Source organism: Lynx rufus, unplaced genomic scaffold (genome assembly GCF_022079265.1).
Source record: "Lynx rufus isolate CCGP_SWC_20201006 ecotype Redwood Valley unplaced genomic scaffold, mLynRuf1.p SCAF_5, whole genome shotgun sequence".
Classification (NCBI taxonomy): domain Eukaryota; kingdom Metazoa; phylum Chordata; class Mammalia; order Carnivora; family Felidae; genus Lynx; species Lynx rufus.
The window spans coordinates 106,304,895-106,325,168 of NW_025814867.1; the positions used below are offsets into that span (position 1 = coordinate 106,304,895).

At 35.3% G+C, this 20,274-nt stretch overlaps 1 protein-coding gene across 2 annotated transcripts in view; it reads right to left on the reverse strand.

The window, feature by feature from the left end:
* The window catches only part of ALCAM (activated leukocyte cell adhesion molecule), a 210,825-nt gene that overhangs the window by 40,238 nt on the left and 150,313 nt on the right, over positions 1-20,274 (reverse strand). For both annotated transcript variants that reach the window (XM_047099195.1, XM_047099194.1), the window contains exons 2-6: positions 14,672-14,772; positions 10,750-10,969; positions 3,388-3,452; positions 1,926-2,013; positions 1,284-1,466 (exon numbers count right to left, since the gene is read on the reverse strand). In XM_047099195.1, the coding sequence (XP_046955151.1) occupies positions 1,284-1,466; positions 1,926-2,013; positions 3,388-3,452; positions 10,750-10,969; positions 14,672-14,772 (657 nt within the window). The remainder of the gene's footprint in view (positions 1-1,283; positions 1,467-1,925; positions 2,014-3,387; positions 3,453-10,749; positions 10,970-14,671; positions 14,773-20,274) is intronic.

A 20,274-nucleotide genomic window follows, 5' to 3' on the forward strand; every position in this document is an offset into this window, starting at 1 on the left:
AGAATTCTGCCTTTACTTACAGAAATAATAGTTTGATGTTAGATAAGCTGTACATAGTGAAATCTTTTAAATCCTCGCTTTTAAGTCAAGTTGAAACTTACATACAACGTTTAAGGCAAAACAATCTCTTCTTGTTAGGGCAAGTGGAATTTTAGTTTTGTTTCTATATAATATTCTGCATTTTATGGAACCAAAATAGAAATGTAGATGAGACAAAACTCTCCAAAGGCTCAACTGGCATTTCTATTCTTTCTCCAGAATAGATGCAGAAGTACTAGGTTATTCTACCCATACGGTAGTATTATAAGAAGTTTTGATTCATTTTTTAAAAATAATGACACGCTTTCTTACATTTCTCCAAAAGTGATATCTCTAGTTCTATGCTTACATAGTAATAATGATCGTATAGTAATAATAACACTAACTTAATAACAAGAGTTTAATGAGCGATATAGGATGCTATTTTAGATCTGTGATTTCACTTAATCTCCATAACAACACTATGAGTTATTTTTTTTTCCAAACTGAGACCAAAAGTAGTTAAGCTCCTCTTCTAGAAACACACTGAGCTGGGCCTGCATTATGAGTATGTTTGCTCTGAATCTTGGCACCTGCCTTACAGTATAGAGAACAAGATTGCAGAAAAGGATTCTAACCCAGTCTCCACGGCACTTTAGGGCAAGTCTCTGACCCTCACTTTACTGCTGAGTAAAATAATGTTGTTAGATCAGATGATCAAGAAGGTTACTTTTTAGTATAATATTCTATGTTTCCAATCTATTAAATAAAGTTAACCAAATGTCTTGGAATACCACATCCTATTTAAACTTATGCAATTGATCTCATTATTAAAATACATTTTTTCATTAAAATGGAAATCCCATATCTAGAAGACCAATCAGTCATAAGCCTCTATTCATCTGTCATTCATTCAGAAAGTAATCAGATGGCATTTTGAACTCTTACAAAATTCATAGCTGTGTGCCAGGCTAAGGACTACCCAAAGGGGTCAGACTAAGTCAGAGATCATGTCTTTAAGGAATTTAGCATCTAGCAGAATACAGAAGAGATGTTCAGAAATGACAAATGGAAAGTGAAAGGTTTCATAGGATAGTTAAGCATTCATTTTAAAAGGTCTTCCAAGGAGAAAGATATTATTTGAGTGAAGAACAGAAATGGGGGGTTGAAAGCAGAATTCAAAGAGCATGTGGATTGGGACTTAGAAGATTAATACCGTTTGAATACTCTCAGAAATTAAATTGCATGATTATATAGTTACTTACAATAAATATCAAAGATTGCTTGTTCAGAATGAACTGTTTTCTGGCCAGATGGTCCAAAATATGTCACAGAGCAGGTGAATGGCATTTGTATGTCAGCCTTGGTTGCCTTGTATTCCAGGGATGAAGTCATGGTATAGAGCTGAGTTACCGGGTCCATTTGCTTTTTAAAAATTATGACCACCACTGAAGAAAATAAGAATACTAATGATAGCATCTTTCATTGGAAAATCACAACACTTAATAGAATGTCGCAAAATCTTTGAGAAGTGGTTTTGTCCTTCTTACTATATTTAACAGGAGGGAAAATTGACATGTACTGAGGTAGAATGTCTTTTCAGAATGATGAAATCAGAGAAACAGACAGAAATAGAATCCTGGAATCCTATCTCCCACTCACTTTAATTAACGTCTAGAACATGCCATATACAGAAATAATTTTTCTCTGCTCTTGATTCTTCCACACAAGGGCTAAAATGATGTTTTGAAGAATCACTTAATGACTTAATGGTTACTTAAAGTAACAAAGCATAGAGTCATAGATCAAAGAGGGCAATATGTTTAGATGCAGGACAGTCTAAGGAATGCCAAGAGAAGAGAAAGTCAAAATAGGTCATCTGAATTTATTGCCCACTGCATACCCACCTCCTTCAAGAGGTTGTAGCACTTTTCCATTCCTGTACCACGTGATGTTGCCATCTGGATAACTGTCTTTTGAAATGCAGTCTCCCAACTGCAAAAAGAAGAGGGAATGTTGCTACCTCATTTCCATTAGTGGTTGTCAATTTGAAAGTTTTAGACTCCTCAGAGGATGCAGTTATTCCAAAGGTTCCCTGACCCATTCATTATCTGAGCATGGACGAGGGACTGAATAAATGCTCTCTTGCATTAAAAACAAGGTCTCATACTTAAAATTATGGTCTTGCCCATTTAAAAATATGCAATAGATGCTGCCACTTTTAATAAAATCACATTCATTTAAAAGCATTACCAAATTCATTTCGACATTATTCATTTTTAACATTAACTAAATAACATAACTGCATTAACATTGGCTTTTCCCATGGTTCACAGATCTTAGTATGCAAGAGTCATACACTTCCAAATCTATAATTCCTACCACTTTTTTCAAACGTGTTATAACTTTAATAGCTAGCATTGTTAAAAAATGTGATGCAGTAAAAATTTTTTAAAGATTAAAAAAAATTTTTAAGTTTATTTATTTATTTTGAGAGACAGAGAGGGAGAGAGAGAATCCCAAGCAGGCTCCACACTGTCAGCACAGAGCCTGAGGCAGGGCTTGAATTCACAAGCCACCAGATCATGACCTGAGCTGAAACCAAGAGTTGGAGGCTCTACCAACCTGAGCCACCCAAGCACCCCTGTTATGCAGAAAAAATTTAATCTGATTCAAAGAACTGTTTGGTTTTTTTCTTCACAAAGGAAAATTTAGGTATTTCAGTTAGTGAAAATAATATCATTAGTCCATTAGCCCAAATGTAAACTCCAGTTTGTCCCTTCTCAATACAGCCTCTCTTCACACTTCTGCTAATGCGATTGTTCAAATCTGATCTTATCACATCTTTACCTCAACTTTTCAACAGTTTGATCTGTCAATAGGATAAAGTCCAAACTCCCACCATTACATAAGGCTTGTCATAACCCAGCTTCTCTTTACTTCTCCAGATTTATCTTTTATTGTACTCTCTTGCCCACTGTTCTGCTACACAAAGTTCCAGCGAAGTGAATAACTTGATGCTTCCTAAAAATGCCATTCTCCTTCATGTCATAGTGTATCATGTTGTTGGAAAGCCTTTCTACCCTTGGCTTGGAGAAAATCTACTCATCTTAACATTAAGACTCCACTTAACATTCAGTTCATTCAAACAAGAAAGGCTGATGTCTGATTATTCCCACTCTTCTCCCTTCAGAAATGATTACATCATCCTCCGTGTTCCCACTCTAACTCGGGCAGACTTTCTGATTGGCACTGGCAACCTTGCCACCTCCATAAGAGCAAAGTCTATCCTTATTTGTCCTGGCATCTGAAGCCAGGAGAAGACATTTAACATTAAGCTAAGTGAAGGCAATTAATCCAAGTTCTTACCTGTTTTAGCTGCTCTGTTTCGAGAAAAGGTGCTTTGCTTACAATTTCAGGTTTAGATGGTTGCTCTAAAGTTAAGTAGAGAAAGGTATTAAGTACACATGAAGGAACAAAAAGACATTTATGATTTGGATTATAGAAAAAGAATTCACTTATTCAAAGAAAAACAAGCACAAGCAATGAAGACCACATTCCCATATAATCTGTAATTAAGAAATCTGGTTAGCCCACTACCTCCCAATATTTGCTTTATTATATTAAATACTATTTTAAATGCCTATTACACCTTTAAATAAAATACTGGTAATGTTTTCTGAATGCTTTATAAACAGTGAATATGGATTTGATAGTGAAACAGAGGTTTATATACTAAATATGAATGTTGTTTCCAATTGATTATCATGTGTACTTTATATTTACTAATAACTTCCAGCTACTTAGGTGAAGACCTGAATCCACAGTGGGTACTTGTTAAAAATGCAGAATCAGAGTATCTAGGGAAGTCCTATATAAATCTACTTTTTAAAACAAGTTTCCTATAAGATTCTCAGGCACACTGAGAATCATGGCTCTAAAATCATGGTAACTAAAAAGAGTTCAGGGATATAGAAGCTCAAGTTTTCTGTGTATCTCAAACCTCATCTTTAAAGTGAAGTCACATTATGAAACTTTAGATGTGGGGATATCCTTCAAATTTGGAACTGAGATAATGGACAGAGCATTTTAAATATAGGAAGTTCTGTAAGCATCCATTCTAAGAGAGCCCTCAGAAAGAACTGATTAAAAATCTCAGCAGGGCACCTGGGTGGCTCAATTGGGTAAGTAGTTAAGCATCTGACTCTTGGTTTTGGCTCAGGTCATGATCTCACTGTTCCTGGGTTCAAGCCTCACATCAGTTCCGGGCTCACAGCACGGAGCCTGCTTGGGATTCTCTCTGCCCCTCCCCTGCTCTCTCTCTCTCTCTCTCTCTCTCTCAAAATAAATAAATAAACGTTTAAAAATCTTAGCAATAAGGCATTATTCAAACTTTATTTATTCCTTGATGTTACATATCTATCACTGATGGACTTTTTAATTTGCTCTAACAATTAGTCTATATAAAATGGAATTTGCCTCTTTGTATTGATTTTTGTGAATCTCAAGGAGCAAAACTATTCTATTTTCATATAAACACACAAATAAAAACAACCAGTTATTCTTTTGTTCATGGTCTAATGGATTACTGTCTCTAGTACCTTTAATTTTTACTACCAAACTAGATTAAATTGGCTTTTATATAATTATTACTCAATTTGCAATTCAGTTATCAGATATGCTGCCAACCCAGACAATTACAGAAAATAAAGATGAAGACAAAAAGTCTTTGGAACGGCAAAATGGATATCACCAAGACTATGTAAGAAAAAAAAAAAAGTAAACTTCTTCATGTTAATATTAAGAGTTAATTTCCCTTTTGCAATTATTTTATATTAGAAATTGGAACAATGAATAATAATAGTATATCTTCCTATGTGTTCAGCTTGTGCAGTTTAATTATAGGAGCACCTACTTACTATTGACTCTAGAAATATAATTCTAATTCAATTTTCATAAGATGATTGTTTTCTAAATATACAGATTGGAAACAAAACCTAAGAAAGAGAAAATAGACAAAATACAGAAGAATGGAAAGGTATAACAGAGACAATTACATTAACACAAACAAGAAGTGAAACCTGATATTCTGGCTGTTAGAAATGTGACCAAAAAATTATTAAAAGCGGACCAAAAAAAAGTCAAAATAAACAGCAATTTCTGGGAAACACAGGGTAGGGGACTAAAGCCTTCCATATATCAGTTAAGCACTGGTGTTATCACTGGTTTAATGTAAAGTCATTAATGTCCACAATTACAACCCTGAGTTACTGATAAAACATTACATTCCGTTCTGAATTTATGTTTTAAGCCAAAGTCTAAAACATTTGAGAGAAGGCTACATTCAAAATATTTAAACAAGATGAAAATTCTTGGTGCTTAAGTAAGTAAGCCAAAGTTCTCTGGGAACCAAAATCAATTATTTAGTGATACCTCTCTGAGAGCATAAGAGAGGTAAGATACTAAATTAATTTATGTAGTCAATCAAGAATCAAAATTAAGAAGAAAAAAAGAACAATTTTTGTGTTTGTTTCCCCTTCAGTAGTATCTATGCCTGGAATATATAAAGAGATATGAAAAATCAACTGAAAAAAAATCTGAGGTTCCTTTTTTTTTTAATTGAGGCTCTTAATACAAAATGTAGGTGGGTGGTGTTGCTAAGCTTCATTACTTTCTAAGTTTGCCAAAAAAAACTATATACCAAAATGGCTGGGCGCATATGTCCTCTTATGCAGAATATATATATATATTCTTCTGTTTCGTAACCTTGTGATGTCCAGTGCACATAAGATCATAAATACTTGTTGTGTTACAAATGTTGGTCCTTTACACATGGCCATGTTTACATTTCTTCCATAAACATTTTCTAAAATGTATAGTTTTTTCAATAAATGAAACTGGAAAAAACAGGAAACCTGGTGAAGAGTGCTTAAAGTTTAGACCACTCCACTTTGTAACTCATTTTTTTTTTTTTGGAAGAGTCACAATGGGTATTGTGGAATAATGGTAATGGCTACTGGAATTCTTTGAGTTCTTTTCTCCCAAACTTTGGTTTCAAACCCACTAGATATTTTATATGTAATTTTCTTACATTAGTTTGTAACAATCAATGGGTATTAGTTGGAGAGCCATAAAAGAGGACACGTACTATTTTAGCAAAATTGCATATTGATTCCGAAGTGTTTAAAAAAAAAAACAAACTTTACATGAATTATGTCTTACTGTAATTTAGGGATTCATAACTGAATGTAGAATTGAAAGGAAAAGTCATACAAGAAATTTATTTGCGGGGCGCCTGGGTGGCGCAGTCGGTTAAGCGTCCGACTTCAGCCAGGTCACGATCTTGGGGTCCGTGAGTTCGAGCCCCGCGTCGGGCTCTGGGCTGATGGCTCGGAGCCTGGAGCCTGTTTCCGATTCTGTGTCTCCCTCTCTCTCTGCCCCTCCCCCATTCATGCTCTGTCTCTCTCTGTCCCAAAAATAAATAAACGTTGAAAAAAAAAAAATTTAAAAAAAAAAAAAAAAAGAAATTTATTTGCATTAGTAAAATAATTTTGCAAGAGCATCACAGCCAGCTGAGGATGAAGTGATGAAGACAAAACTTCCTATATCACCCACAATATACAGTGCTATTACCAAATACCACACATAGGACAGCTCAGTTTGATATGGGAGGAAAGAAAGAAAAAAAAGGTGCACTGGTTACATTGATTCACGAGAGCTTCTCAGTACTTTGTCATAAAGTACTTTGTTATAAAGTACTTTGTACTTTATAAGAGTACTTTACCTCTGATAGCTTATTTTCCTCAAGAGATGGGGAAAGTACTTTTTATATTTAGAGAATCAAAATAAAATATACTGTGTAGGTCTCATTTGTTAAATAGGTCATTTTCTGCTTCCTTCAGTTAAAAAAAAAAAAAAATTCCTTGCAGGTTGATTAACTTTTACAGGGCAGGGGGAGAGGAAGGGTGCTCAGTTCTAATAAAACATGGAGAACAGTGTTCAAATGAAAGCTCTAAAGTAACTGTTTGAAGTCAACCAGCACTGCCCATCTCTAAAGGAAGAGCTGGTCCAAGTGTCCACCGACTCTATGTCATGGAAACAGTCTTCCTTTTAACACCAGACAGTAGAGTACAGGAGGGCTTACCAATTAGCCTAGACTGTGGTTTTCAAATGCCTTTTTAGAGCTAGAGCCATTCTCCCTTTTATGTTGTTGTTCCTAAATGAATTATCACGAAAAAACTTTGAAATATCGAGTGGGTGGAAGGCTAACTAATTGAAGCAGTGCCTCACCTGACCTACCAGCCCTCTTCATTAGCTACTCAAGAAAATCCTAGGAACACAGTAGGAAAACCACCCACAAATTCAAAGCAGTCATTTTACTGTTGATGAGAGAATCGTAGTGCCAGACTAGTAAACCTCCCCAAAGTCAGAAATTAGCAGCAGACCTAACAAAGCCAGGTCTTCTGATAACCAGTCGGTGATGTTTCTGTTAAACTACTGACAGCCAGTTGGCAATCTGGGTACTCTTTTGAGCTCCAAGACTTTTGTACAATGACTGCAATGAATCTTTCAGACCTTTAAAGTCTCTACTGTTGATTCTGAAATTTTTTTATGAACTTCAAATGTGCATTAAATGCAAACACAGTTTAATTCTGATGCCATCCAATTATTTTTTAAAAAGCTGTGCAAGAGGCACCTGGGTGGCTCAGTCGGTTAAGTGTTGTACTCCTGGTTTGGGATCAGGTCATGATCTCATGGTTTATGAGTTTGAGCCTTGCACTAGGCTCTGTGCTAACAGCATAGAGCCTGCTTGGGATTCTCTCTCTCCTTCTCTCTGTATCTCCCCTGCTTGCTGTCTTTCTCTCAAAATAAATAAACTTTAAAAAAAAGGAAAAAGAAAATAAAAAGCTGTACTAGTGGCAATAAAAAATGGGACTTATTTGAATCTGGCTTGCTTTATGGGCATGACTATTGTATCTGAGATACAGTTTAAAACTAAACAAACAAACCTACACCAGAGGTAACAGAGTCATCAGTCATGGCCTCACTTTGAATAAAAACAGTTTGAGTTTGCCCATGAGGATGGCACTCTGCAGCAAGCTGATCTGGGATTAGCTCACGTTAACCATACTTGATTCTATAGTACACAGTGCATGTTGCTAGGTGATTTGACAGAAGGAAACAGAGGACTGATTGATGAGTCTAGTAACTCTTAAGTGCCTGCAATATATACATGCACAGAATAAAAGCCTCCCTGTCACAGCTGTTGTTTGCTTCACAAAATGTGACCCAAAGTAAATTCATTATTTTTTTAAAAAAGCAAAGCCTCTATATGCTTTTGCAAACACTTTCCTTATCATGAGCTTCGCTGTTCATTTAATTGGACTTGGAGGTCCCACGGCTTCTAATATAAAATGCCATTTTCAAGAGTGTGTAACTTGTCTGTTTAAATTCTCCCTGGCCCAGAGCCTAGAATGCAAATTCTGTTTCTGAGAATCACTTTGTTTTCAACAACATTCAAAAGAGAGGGGGGGTAGGGAGGTGCTGACAGTATGTGGGGTGTGAGTTTGTTTTCACAATCATGGAAATCCTCTGTATTCCAAAATAGCATACAAATTTTATCAAAGTAGACCAACTGGATTTTTTTTTTTCAGATTGCTGTATGGTATTTTTAAAGTGTATTCTGGGGGCGCCTGGGTGGCGCAGTCGGTTAAGCGTCCGACTTCAGCCAGGTCACCATCTTGCGGTCCGGGAGTTCGAGCCCCGCGTCAGGCTCTGGGCTGATGGCTCAGAGCCTGGAGCCTGTTTCCGATTCTGTGTCTCCCTCTCTCTCTGCCCCTCCCCCGTTCATGCTCTGTCTCTCTCTGTCCCAAAAATAAATAAACGTTGAAAAAAAAAATTTAAAAAAAATAAAAAATAAAAAAATAAAGTGTATTCTGAAAATTGTCACAAATGATTCTTCTAAAGGAAACAACCTGGATTTTCTCAACTTTCCTGTAGACCATCCTGCTATTTGATGATTTTTAACACAGTGAAAAAGAAACCCGACAATGACAAATCAATACATGTAACCTTCAGGGAGCTGTGACTTAATCTCTACCTACTGTGAGACATTCTTGTTGTGTACTTATATTTATGACATCATGGCCTAATAAAAAAAAATTATTTTGGTTTATTCTCTTTACAAAAAGTGTCCCTAGAAGTGCACCATCCATCTTCCTAATAACATCAAAGTGAAGTGAAAGAAAGAAAGAAAGAAAGAAAGAAAGAAAGAAAGAAAGAAGAAAAATATATGGAACACTGGTAAATAAAGGATGCATATTATTTGGGGTATTTAATGGAAGGCATGACTGGCAAATACTTGGAATTTGGTTTGAGTCATAAAATGACTGAAAAGGGTGGATGTTTTCTGGAAAGTGCCTTCTAAGCTGAAAGGTAATCAATTGAAACATATAATTGCTTTTACAAAGTTCTGGAGAACAAAGGTTTCCTTTGATAGTACAAACATTCTTTGAATCCATGTCATGAGCCCATAGGAGCTTTGAAATCTATGTAAATACTTAGGGACAGTTCTCCTTAGTCGCATAGGCTGTTACAAGAAAAATGGGGAAAATCCATGATTGTTTTCTGTAGTAGCAAGCCCCTCTAGGTTTCTGTCTTCCCTATTTATTTTAATAATTTCTAGGTGCTGTCAAGTTATCAGAAAACAGGGAAAAAATTGAAAAGTGAGACCTTCTACCCTAATTTAAAAAGACTGGCATTCTGAAATGTTTGTGACCAATTTTTCTCCCTGTAATTTCTAAAATATTATGATGTAATAGGAGGTGGGATTTTTATTTGAATATTAAAAGATAAAATGTTTTAATTAGAACTTCTCAAGTCACTCATTTACATAGCTATTTGCACAGTAACATTAACTATATATTATCATTAGGCAAAGTAACTTTGCCATAATGACTACAGTAATTACTCCAAGTTTCTTCTGCCGACTTCTCTTCTTCCAACCCTACTCTACTTTTTCTCCTTGGTGTATTCCACATACACATTCAGGGTGTGGTGAGCTTTTTTTTTTTAAATTTTGGAGCAATTTGCTAATACAACTGAACACTTTGAAGAAATATAGCAATGGCATTAAAGGCCAGGATATATATGTGTGTGTGTGCACGTGTGTGCATATATAGTACTATACATACATGCACACACACGCATGCAGAAAGCTTAGATTTCTCATTTATAACATGGCTTGGATTTGCCTGTATTTTGTTGTTTTTATATATCAAAATCTTAATTTTATATTATTCAGCCTAATACATATATATATGTATGTATATATGTGTGTGTGTGTGTGTGTGTGTGTGTGTGTATGCCTGATATGCACAAATATGTGTATCGTATAGCTATGTATATTTCACAGAACATTTATTTGTACGTGTCAGTGAAAGTTAAAGATCACATGCCAGTTTTCACTTGTAGTACTTCATATCACAGGAAATTTTAGCCAACAAAACAACAGAGAATATTCTTCTAGTTCCTCACTGCAAAACTCCTATTTGAAATTCAGGTTTTTGGTTTTCCTCACTGACAGCATGCATGAGCAGAATGAAGATTGTTAGAAGTCCTCTTTACAGATACCTGCTGTGGAGACACCACAGAGTTCACTCTTCTTTCTAAAGAACATTTTCTAGTACAAGCCATCAATCCCACTTAGCAGTTACACCACAGACTACTTACTGAACACCTTGACTGTTGTAGGTGCCTCAAACACGTTGTCCTCAGTTACTAGCATGCACACAAATCTCTTCTCATCACTGATCCTTGCATTACTGATAGACAAAGTGTAGTTTTCTGAGAGGCTCAATCTGTCTTTGTATTCTGGCACATCATCATATTGCACACTTTTCTTTGTAGAGGACCTGAAGGCAATAAATACTGGGGAGCCATCGGGCTTTTCCTAAAAATTAAAATAACACATTTTAAAAACAAGCATATTCAGATGTTTCAGGATTACATCCAAAGTAACACAATTTCCTTGGCCATATTCTTCTACCAATATTTATAGTTCTGTCTACGAAGAGTCATTGTGGATATGAGCTTCACATATATTCTTTGGTTACAGAAAATTACTCTTCATAAGAGGAGAGGCTGTAAATTCTTTTACAGGTTATCAGTTTAAATATGTGAAAATTGAAAGACAAAGCTATTGGAGTCTTAACTTTCCTTGCATCCAAACAACAGAATTAGTGACTGTTCTGAAACCAACAAGGGCTGGCATTAGGTCTAATATAAAAGAAAAAAATAGATGAAAACAAACATGCAAATGTACAAAATGATATTCAGCTAACCTTCCCAGCAAGCATACACATGGGCTGCAAACACTAATTTAGAAATCCTGGACGGTTATCTTTTGCATATTCATTACTTTAATCCACATACTTCAAATGTCCACACCTTTTAGTTTCAGCCAAAACTGACACAGCTGACCTTTACTCATAACATAATTTAATGAGTCTTCATGGAGGAACAGTATTTGCCCTTGTGAAACAATCATGTCCATTAAGCAACAGGATCAGATTAATCACTAAAATCCATAGTTTTGCTATCTGAGTCATAAAACTTAGCTCAAAGAGCTTTCGTGTAAAAACTTATTATCAAAATAAAATATAATCTGGCATGAGCAATTATGCCAAGAGCCCGAGACATATAATTCATCTCTTCCTTTGCTCCCACAAAAATCTTTTTACCGAATAAGCAATTTACTCTAACAGAGCAGCCAATCCCTTTAACTTACCTTACAAGGCCTTTGAGAAAATAAAATATGATAAAATATTTTAAAGTGCATGGCAAAGTTCAAGGTGCTGTGGGAAGTTACATTTTTAAAATTATTAATATTTATTACTGTTATGGACTAAATGTTTGTGTCACCACCAAATTCATATGCTGAAGCCCTAACCCCTCAGTGTGTTGATATTTGGAGGGGAAGCCTTTGAGAGGTAATTAGGTTTATATGAGGTCCTGGGATGGTGCCCTTATGATGGGATTAGTAGCCTCATAAGAAGAGGAAGAGAGGTCTCTCTCTCCATGAAAACACAGGTCATATGAGCACACAGCAAAATGGCAGCTGTCTGCAAATAAGAAGGACCTTCACAAAGAGCCTGCGAGCACCTTGATCTTAGATTCCCAAGCCTCCAGAACTATGAGAAATAAATATATTTTGTTTAAGCTCCCTACTCTATGGTATTTTGTTATAGCGCCCCAAGCCAAGATAATTACTAAGCTAATTTTAGAGTCCAAAAGTTTTATTTGGTTGAACATCTGAATACATCAATAATATTCTCCTTAAATTTTTTAATTTTCCCATGGTTTACAAAGCAAATCCTTGCTCTAAATCATTCCTTCACTGAGAGAAAGATGTTAAACCAGTCCCTTATATTTCTATATTCAAACATTTACATAATGAATAATAGTTATTAAATTTTGAGCATTTAATTATATGCCAGGTATCTTCTTTGGGCTCTCCATGCATTAACTGATTTAATAGTCATAACAACCCTGAAGGTTAGAGTTGCAATATTAGATCCATTTACAGATTACACAGTACAGACAGAGGTTGCTTAAATAAATCATCCAGGAGCCCAGCTAGTGTATCCCAGGAGAGCCAAGGTTGAAGTTCCGCAGCCTAGCTCCATCATGACTGCACCGTACTGCTCTTGATAGCTGTCAGATACCCCTTCTGTCCCAGGCACTGAGGCAGATGCTGGAGAAGAGGTGGGGGTGAGGTGTGGACAGGCACTCAGGGAACTATGATCTCTATTCACAGGGGGATTACTGTGCAGGTGGGGAGAAGCTAATCCATCCTTCCCCTGTTTGCTCCCTTTCACTCTTTCCAAACCTACCATTTATCTTTCATTAAATTAGAGCCTTTGTACTATGTCTACAAATCAACACTGTTTTTAGAGCACATGGTACTTCATATATATCTCATCAGTTTATTGCTGAAGCTTTTGGCTTAATTAACAATTTGAAAATTGTCATTATTGTTTCCACTACCACTGTACCAGTTCAGTTTAGGTGAAAATTATTCCCTGAATTATCATCAGGAATGTTTATGATCACAGTGTTTCACCATCTGTGTTCCATTTATTTTGGCAGGAAGTTTGGCGCAACAGGTCAAGTATGTGGTAGTCTCGCTTGGAGTTTTAGGGGAGTGAATAGACTCATAGGCCATAGCTTCCTACTATTTCTAGTTTTATAAGAAACCAGAAATAGTTCAAAATTGCCCACTGTGATCTAGGTATCAGAAGGAGAGCACAGAGGAAGTCCCCTTCCTCTGCTTCCATATGACCCTCGTACAAGCACGTAGGCTTAGAGCTCCACAGCCCAACAGTCGTAACAGGTACCTTGTGCCAAGGGCTCAGTCAATATTCTGATAAGAATTACTTCATGGAACCCTCACAACACTGTAAGGAAGATTACTCTTATCACCTCATTTTCTAGATGAGACAATGGAGGTTCATTCACGTGTCCAGAATCCCACAAGTATACGGCAGAATATGTCAGTCTGACTTAAGAACGTACATTTTGAAAGACTGTGTTCTATCCTTCCTTGAGTGCAACCTTAAGTACATTTCCCAAAGTGTATTCTGCAAAATGTTTGTTCTGGCAGATACTTGAAAGAAAAAGTTGGTGGTTAAAAAAATCTAAGAAATGAATCAATCCTAGACAATTCATAATGCATTTTAGTGTGTGAAAAGCTCTGAGAAGTATTGTGATAAAGTTTCCAAAAATTATTTGACCATCGGATTTTTTTTCCTATTTAAATACGTTTTAACATTTCGGGGAACTTGGGAAAAACTGCCTACTGTGTTCAAGGAAATATATGGCTACTTTAAACTTGCAAACTACCATGAGTCTCATGTGATTCAGCCTTAGGAAATTGTGCCACACAGCTACCTTTTGTTGGTTTCAGTAATTAGGTTGAAACATTTTATCATTAGATGTTACCTAGCCACCCTATATCCATCTACCAGGATATCTACCCTCCATTTCCAGACCCATCTGTACCTTGACACCTGAAAGATATGATGTGCTATCTGTAAGAAATGACTAAAGGAACAAATGTTAAATGTAAAAAGGGCCTGCCACATCAATATGTTCCTAAGACAATACTAAAAACAAGCTTCTAACGCTGATGACTAATTCCCAATGAATATTTGGGTACTCTCGCAACTAGTGTATTTTGCCTTTGCAATAGCCACACCAAACAGAACATGAGCATATGGAGAAAGGCTGCCGTCTTTCACTGAGCTCTGTCCTATATTCCACTGATTTTACTCTGGAACTCTGCCTTTTCCTCTGCCTCTAACATTTAAGGTTAAATCTTTCAGACTAATATGATCTAAGAATTACGTGTTTATTGGCTTTATTTTAAAATAGCACTTCTTATGTAAGACTTAGGAATTACTCTTTTGAGATATTCAACACATTAATTCTACCTTCCTACACTTGTACTCACAGCTGAATATTGCCATTATGTTAATTTGAAATTCACATTTACTCACAGAAAGAATAGTATCTCAAAAACAAACAAACAAACAAACAAACAAAAATAAAAAACTAGAAGCAGTTAACCAAGTCCAAGGTAGGTCACACTTACATATTTCCATTTTCCAAACATGAGATTGTGAGGTACATCAAGTCGGCAAGGCATAATAATGGTATCTCCATATGCTGAATTTACAGTATACCATCCAAGGCCTTTAGATGAAAGGAAGAAAAAAGAGAGATTTTAAATGTTTTCTTGAAGTAACCAAGCAAATAACTTCAGTTCAAGATATATGTCTTAATGAAAATTATCTATTATAATTTTATCTTATATGACTATAGAAAGCATGAAGCTAGAACATACTTCCTACTTAAATAGCAACAATTCTTCTTTAGCTACTAAGCTTTGGAATGTCACACATTCAAATTTATAGACCCCTCAATTTTACCAGGGAATACATAAGTGTGTATCCCAAAGGAACATAGTGGAATCTGAAAGGATATTCTCTTCTTAACTGGATGTCATAAGAAAAAAATTATACTCTATTTCATAGTCACATGGAACTACACAAAGATCATCATTTTTAAAATTCTCAAAATTAGCTTTATATGTATTTGTGTTTTTCATTGAAAATACTGTCAAATTTAACCTCTGGAAAATTTTAAAAAACTATTAAAAACTGAGAACTAATACATATAAGACCACAACTAAATTTTAAAAGTAGAAAAATGAAACTGAAAATGGCTTATTTTATAGTAGCAATGGTTAATATACTGGTTTTAATTTTAATTACACATAAAATATTAACAAGACAGGAATCTGTAGCATAAAAATTCTTTGTAAAGTGTTTACCAAGTGGTTACTCTGAATTTTGGATAGACAATCTAACTCAAACCATAATCTGCTACTAAGGTACAGAAAATTTCCTGATCTTATTTTTTTTATCGAGGAAAAATTTAGATGATAAAAATTAAATTGTCAAAACCCCCACAACTTTAGCATATGTATGCAACATACTATACAAATCTGTATATATTCATGAAGTTTAAAAGCCTCAGGGATTTAACTTGGCAATAGTACTTAGGAAACATCTCAGATTTTTTATCTTAGTTTGTTCACAACTGTTTTTAATATTAAATATGTTTTCAATTAAATATCTATTAAGATGTGTCATAATTGGATATAGAGTATGAAGGGGCTATTTTAAACTGTAGAGGGGGAAAAAAGATATTTTGTCCACCAGGTGGTGCTGAAGTGCAAAGCTAAGGCAATTTGCAACACAAATAAATACCATTTTATGATTTACTGAGGAAACAAGACAGAATGAACACTATCTTTCACTGTTACCCATCCGTCACAATGTGTAGGAAAATTTCATATGGGGATAAAAATCATTAATCTTAGTAGAGAAAAAAAAAAGGTAATAAAATTCCTATTTTAAAATTCTATCAACCAAGGAAGATACTTCCCTTTAAAGCAATTTTGCTCAGTGAACAAAATCATTATTACAAACACGAACTTCATGTAAACATGCCACAGAACAACTAGTTTCCAGAATTTTTAACATGATTAAAATAAAGAATACAAATTATAAGTCATAATAATGTGTTTTTCACTTGCTATTAAAGTAATTTACCAAAACTGTTTATTGTATGTATGGTATTATAATAAAAAATTACCTCACTAATTTATAAATTGTTTAGTGTTTCCCATACTGCAATGCTAATTCCTTTTAACTTAGAACCATCGCAGAGCATAAGACTGTAAATGAAGAAATGGTCTCTTCAGTTGTGAGGGTTTAGATATGTGGTTGCAGATATGCAAACTAATGAGAATTAAGAAATTACTTTATTTTTCAATATAGTGCTTGTTTTCTATACTACTTTGTATCCTAGATGTGGAACTTTTATTATGTATTTTAAAATCTGTTCATGTACTACACCGATGCAGGGATGTCAGCCCAAGAAAACTATTTTCTGATTTGACATTTTGTTTTTTCATCAGTATATAGCAAGTTGCTTAAATGTGTAATGACTCTAAGATGATCTCCATCTGTACCTTAAATTATGACAGGATACACACCTCTATTTCCTATCATTATAAAAGCACACCTTTTTTTTGACAACTGGTGGTACTCCCATGGTTGGTCAAGAAGTGAAAACAGTTTATAAAGCTTAGGTACCAATGAGGTGAATCCTTTACCAGGTATAAGGGAAAATAAGAAAATTATTTTTGCAAAAAGTGTAATTCTTTCCTATTTCTTACAGACCACTTTTCTCTTCCCTATAAAATTTTAATGTGCTATATAGATACCAAATTTTGCAATAGATTTTCTTTTCTTTTTTTTAATTTTTTTAACGTTTATTTATTTTTGAGACAGAGAGAGACAGAGCATGAACAGGGGAGGGTCAGAGAGAGGGAGACACAGAATCTGAAACAGGCTCCAGGCTCTGAGCTGTCAGCACAAAGCCCGACGCGGGGCTCGAACTCACAGACCGCGAGATCATGACCTGAGCCGAAGTCAGCTGCTTAACCGACTGAGCCACCCAGGTGCCCCAGATTTTATTTTCTTTAAATTTATTTACTTTGAGAGACAGAGTGTGCACATGAGTGGGGGAGGGGCAGAAAGAGAGAGAGAGAGAGAGAGAGAGAGAAAGAATCCCAAGTAGGCTCTGTGCTGTCAGTGCAGAGCTCAAAACAGGGTTCAAGTCCACGACGCTGGGATCATGACCCAATGAGATCAAGAGTTGGACGGGCACTTAACCAACAGAACCACCCAGGTGCCCCCGTAATAAAATTTAAAGTTACATGAATTTCAAGTACATAGCGTTTTATTAGCATGATGGAAGTGCAACAATAAAGGAATGGGACAAAATATTCTTATCTTTGTATCCCCAAGAGCAATGCCTGGCATTGAACAGACATCGTATTAGATTTCTCACTTGAATATTCTGAAGTCCTTTCCATTTTGGTTATTACATTAACATCTTTGAAAATCAGGGAGAAGTTGGCAACAGTGTAACTTTGGGGATTCTGAAGGCTGTCTTAGATTGTCTCTGATGTGAAGAGAACATGGATTTGCTTGCGTGGCACTCATTCTTGAAGAGAAACAAACACAAAGCAAACAATCTTATGATAATTCATGGATGACACTATAGAAGAGAATATTTCTCTCTATGGAACTTACTTATTAATTTCAAGAGAAAGTAAGGATTATTTGTGCTCTGTGTTTTGCAAACGATGATGTGAAATGTCTTTTTTTCTTACTGTGATGACTACAAAGCAAAGGGTTGTTTTTAAAAGTATTTAAGAATTCATGAGTTGGGTCTTTTAATGACAGCTTGATATCCCAAATTAGCCAGGACAGGACTCTTAAGAGAATAATAAACCTAAGGGAAATAAGACATGTGACAAGAATGAGGGCAGTAGGTAAAAGGCCAACGGTTACAGACGGAAGAACTGGTCTACAGAACTAGGGCACAATGAATAATAATCAGTTGGATTGTATTAGGAGTCACAGATGTGATGATTTCAGAAATCATTTTCAAGTTGGCTATAAACATCAACTTTCCTCTTTCCTAAGAGTATACCAACTCCCAGGTTCATCTGATGCAGAGACTAAGACTACTTGAATGTGCACTAGAGCTAACATCCCTAACCCTGTAGAGATAGAGTGGCTACAAAACCACTGTGATTTGGTGATGAATTAGCATCCTGATTTCTACAGATGTCTCAGTCTTTGAGATGAAGTGTCAGTGACACACACACCCAAAGAACCTGTCAACATAAATGGTTCTGTTTGTACTTTTCATAGAAGCAAAAGATTTTATCTTTGATTTGCCAAGTCTGAATTGAATTTAGCTCACTAAAATTCCTCTGCAGTTTTCTCCCTGTAATATTAGTTGGTTAAATTATTCATGGTTTTATAACCTAGAGATTATTGGACTATTGCAAATATAGAATGGCTATGATGTCATTCATCAAAGAAGCTAAAGTATGGAAAGAATACAGTGTGTGCGCACAAATGTGTGCATTTCTAGGTGGTACGCGTTATATCTATGCATATATGTATATGCCATAAGATATTTTAAACTGGGTTAAAAACCTTCTGTAGTAAATATGTTTTATAAATATAAGGTATTGTTATGAATTATTAATATTGCTATTGCTATCAAAATGTCTGACATAAAATAAAATGCAAAAACACGTTATACTTGAGAAGCAGTATGTAATTATTTAAGATTTTTTTTTTTACAAAGACTTATTAACTAAAGATAAAGACCAAGAGAACTGGAAAGGTTATACAGGAGAATTCAATAAAAATACAATGGGAAATGCATAGCATAGGAAAAATCTGGTGGCCCAATAATTCCGACATATAAAATCTCAGATAAGTGATCATAAATACAACATAGGTATAGATTTTGAACAGCAAATAATTTAAGGAGGCACTGAAGCAGATTCTGGTGTAATTTTGAAATTAGGTGACCATAGTTTATTTCTAACTGCACTAATCAAAATATAATAATTTTGGCCATATTGGTGATATATGCTTTTTCCATATAAACTAATTTTTAAGTGAGCTGCATGCCTTGTGTGGAGCCCACACTGGACATGAACTCACAACCCTGAGATCGAGACCTGAGCTAACATCAAGAAACAGATGCTCAACCAACGGTGCCACCCAGGTGCCCTCTGTATAAATTAATTCTTAAAGACTATCAAGTTCAGAGTAATCATTCTCTTCACATTGATAAAATAGAGACATGTGAGTATCTTAAAAGTTATATTAAATTTCAGAATTTGCTACCATATTTGAAGCAGAACAGTAAATAATACAGAAACTAGGGTAAGAATTAAAGAGTCTATTTTTACATGCTGTAATTTGGTGTGGTTAATTATTTTTTATTGCACTGATACTTCAATAGCATCATCATCCTTAAAAGCGTTGTTTTGAAAAAAAAAAAAAGCCTTGTTTTGAGCTCTGTAGCTCTGTTAGGTGCCATAGAAGGTTACAACTGGCACAGGGCTTATGACATAAGAACTAAATCACAGTTCCACAGAAATTTTAGAGAAATTTATTTCTGCAGATGAACTGTTGGGGAGGAAGGTAAGTAGAAATGAGAAAAGTATCTTTAGAAATTGCTTTCATATTTACTTGATTTTGACAGATAAACATGCTAGTGTTCCTATGTGCTTTATTAATGAATTAAGATATGTACAATTCCAATTAAACATGTAAATATTTTGTCACATCAGTTTATAGCACTGTCTCTCAACCTCATCACTACTGACACTTTGGGCAGAATAAATCTTTATTGTTGGGACTGCATCCTTGCCTCTGCCCACTGGGTGATACTAATAGCACTCTCCCCCTCAGTTATGGCAACAAGAAATCTCTAGACAAGACACATATCCCCTGGAAGGCAAAACTGCCCACCAAACTCCCATCTAGTTGAAAACCACCAGTTTAGATCTTAAACTACTGGCCTTTTTTATTCAATAAAATTGCTTTCCATTAAAGAGATCATTGTTGTAAAACAGAATCTTAGTACAGGACTAACTAATCACTGAATGCAAATAGAGGGATTGAGGCAGAAATGGCACATATTAACACTTAGCTATTATCAATTTTGTTTTCCTCATAGAGACATATTATATTAAACTATGACAGGGAGACTGATTTCCAGACTCTGGGGATTTGAGATCCAATC